The sequence below is a fragment of the Haplochromis burtoni genome, unplaced genomic scaffold, assembly GCF_018398535.1.
Source record: "Haplochromis burtoni strain Fernald_Lab_line unplaced genomic scaffold, NCSU_Asbu1 Contig_8, whole genome shotgun sequence".
Taxonomy (NCBI): Eukaryota; Metazoa; Chordata; class Actinopteri; order Cichliformes; family Cichlidae; genus Haplochromis; species Haplochromis burtoni.
The window spans coordinates 2,189,573-2,190,860 of record NW_024582369.1 but is presented as its reverse complement, the minus strand read 5'-3'; the positions used below and the strand labels follow the sequence as shown (position 1 = coordinate 2,190,860).

General features: G+C 40.1%; 1 protein-coding gene across 1 annotated transcript in view; it reads left to right on the top strand.

Moving 5' to 3' along the window:
* LOC102293998 (phospholipase ABHD3) overlaps positions 1-1,288 on the top strand; it is a gene marked incomplete in the record, with an annotated part of 5,317 nt that overhangs the window by 2,233 nt on the left and 1,796 nt on the right. Inside the window, 1 exon segment of the mRNA XM_014337557.2 lies at positions 23-68. Within this exon segment, the coding sequence (XP_014193043.2) occupies positions 23-68 (46 nt within the window).

Genomic DNA, 1,288 nt, shown 5'->3' with positions numbered 1-1,288 from the left:
TCATAAATACTTTCCTTCCTAGATGTGTGGTCTTCAACAACAGAGGTCTTGGAGGGGAGGAGCTGCTGGTAAGTACAATGAATACCTAATAAATTTATAGTTAAGTAAAATCTAATTCTCAAAACACTGTTTAAGAAAGAAGCTCATGTTCCAGAATGAACACATTCAAGTTTGACTGAAATTTGCCCTCGTGGAGAAGCTAAATGCCTTCTGGAGAAAACTTTATGGTCAGATGAGACAAATATTAGCTTTTTGGCCATAATGACAAGAGGTGTGTTTGGAGGAGTAAAAGTGAGGATTTCAAATATGAAAACACTGTCTGGGGTTGTTTTCCTGCCAGTGGTGCGGGCACATTAAACAATGTGGATGGAATGATTCTAGTGTATCCAGAGAGTACTCAGAGTGCTTCATTTGTTCCACTTTTTTCATGTTACAGCCTTATTCCAAAATTTTTATTTTTCACCACAAAATTCTGCAAAGTAGAACACCCAAGTACTTGCGAGTTTAATAATAAAAACATAATATGTACATAGGAATTTGCAGCCTTTGCTCAATACTTTGCAGAAGCAGCTTTGGCAGCAATTACAGCTCAGGTCTTTTAGAGTATGATGTTACAAACTTGGCACGCTAACCTTTAGGCAGTTTCTCCCATTCTTCTTTCTTCTATCCAGTTGGAGGGGGAAGGTTGGCATACACCAATTTTCTGATTTTTCCAGAGACATTCAATTGGTTCAAGTCTGGGTTCTAGCTGGTCCAGTCAATGACATTTGCAGAGTGGAAACCACTCCTTTGTTTGTTTGGTTGTGTGCTTTGTGTGCCTTGTTGGAAGATGAACCTTTACCCCAGTATGAGTTCCAGAGCACTCTGGGGCAGGATGTTTTGATATATTACTGCGTTTATCTTGCCCTTGACCCTGACTAATCTCACAAAAAACATCCGCACAATATGATGCTGCCACCACTGCGCTAAATTTGATGTCATGGTATTGGCTGCCTGGTTTCCTCCAGACATAAAGCTTGACATTGAGGCCAAAAAGTTCAAGCTTTTGACCCAACAAAACAATGCATTTGTGACCAGTTTTCTAAGATTAATTTCTTCAGGCATAGTTAGTTTCAGTGTTTTTCTTAATATAAATATGGAGAACGTCATCCTCAGTGCACCATTTCACAGCAGTAATAGCACTAACAGAAGATCTGAGGCTTAAGCACTGCATGTAACTCCCCCCTGTATCCCTCTGCTTGCTTCAGACACCAGTCACCTACTGTGCTGCCAATACTTCAGATCTTGA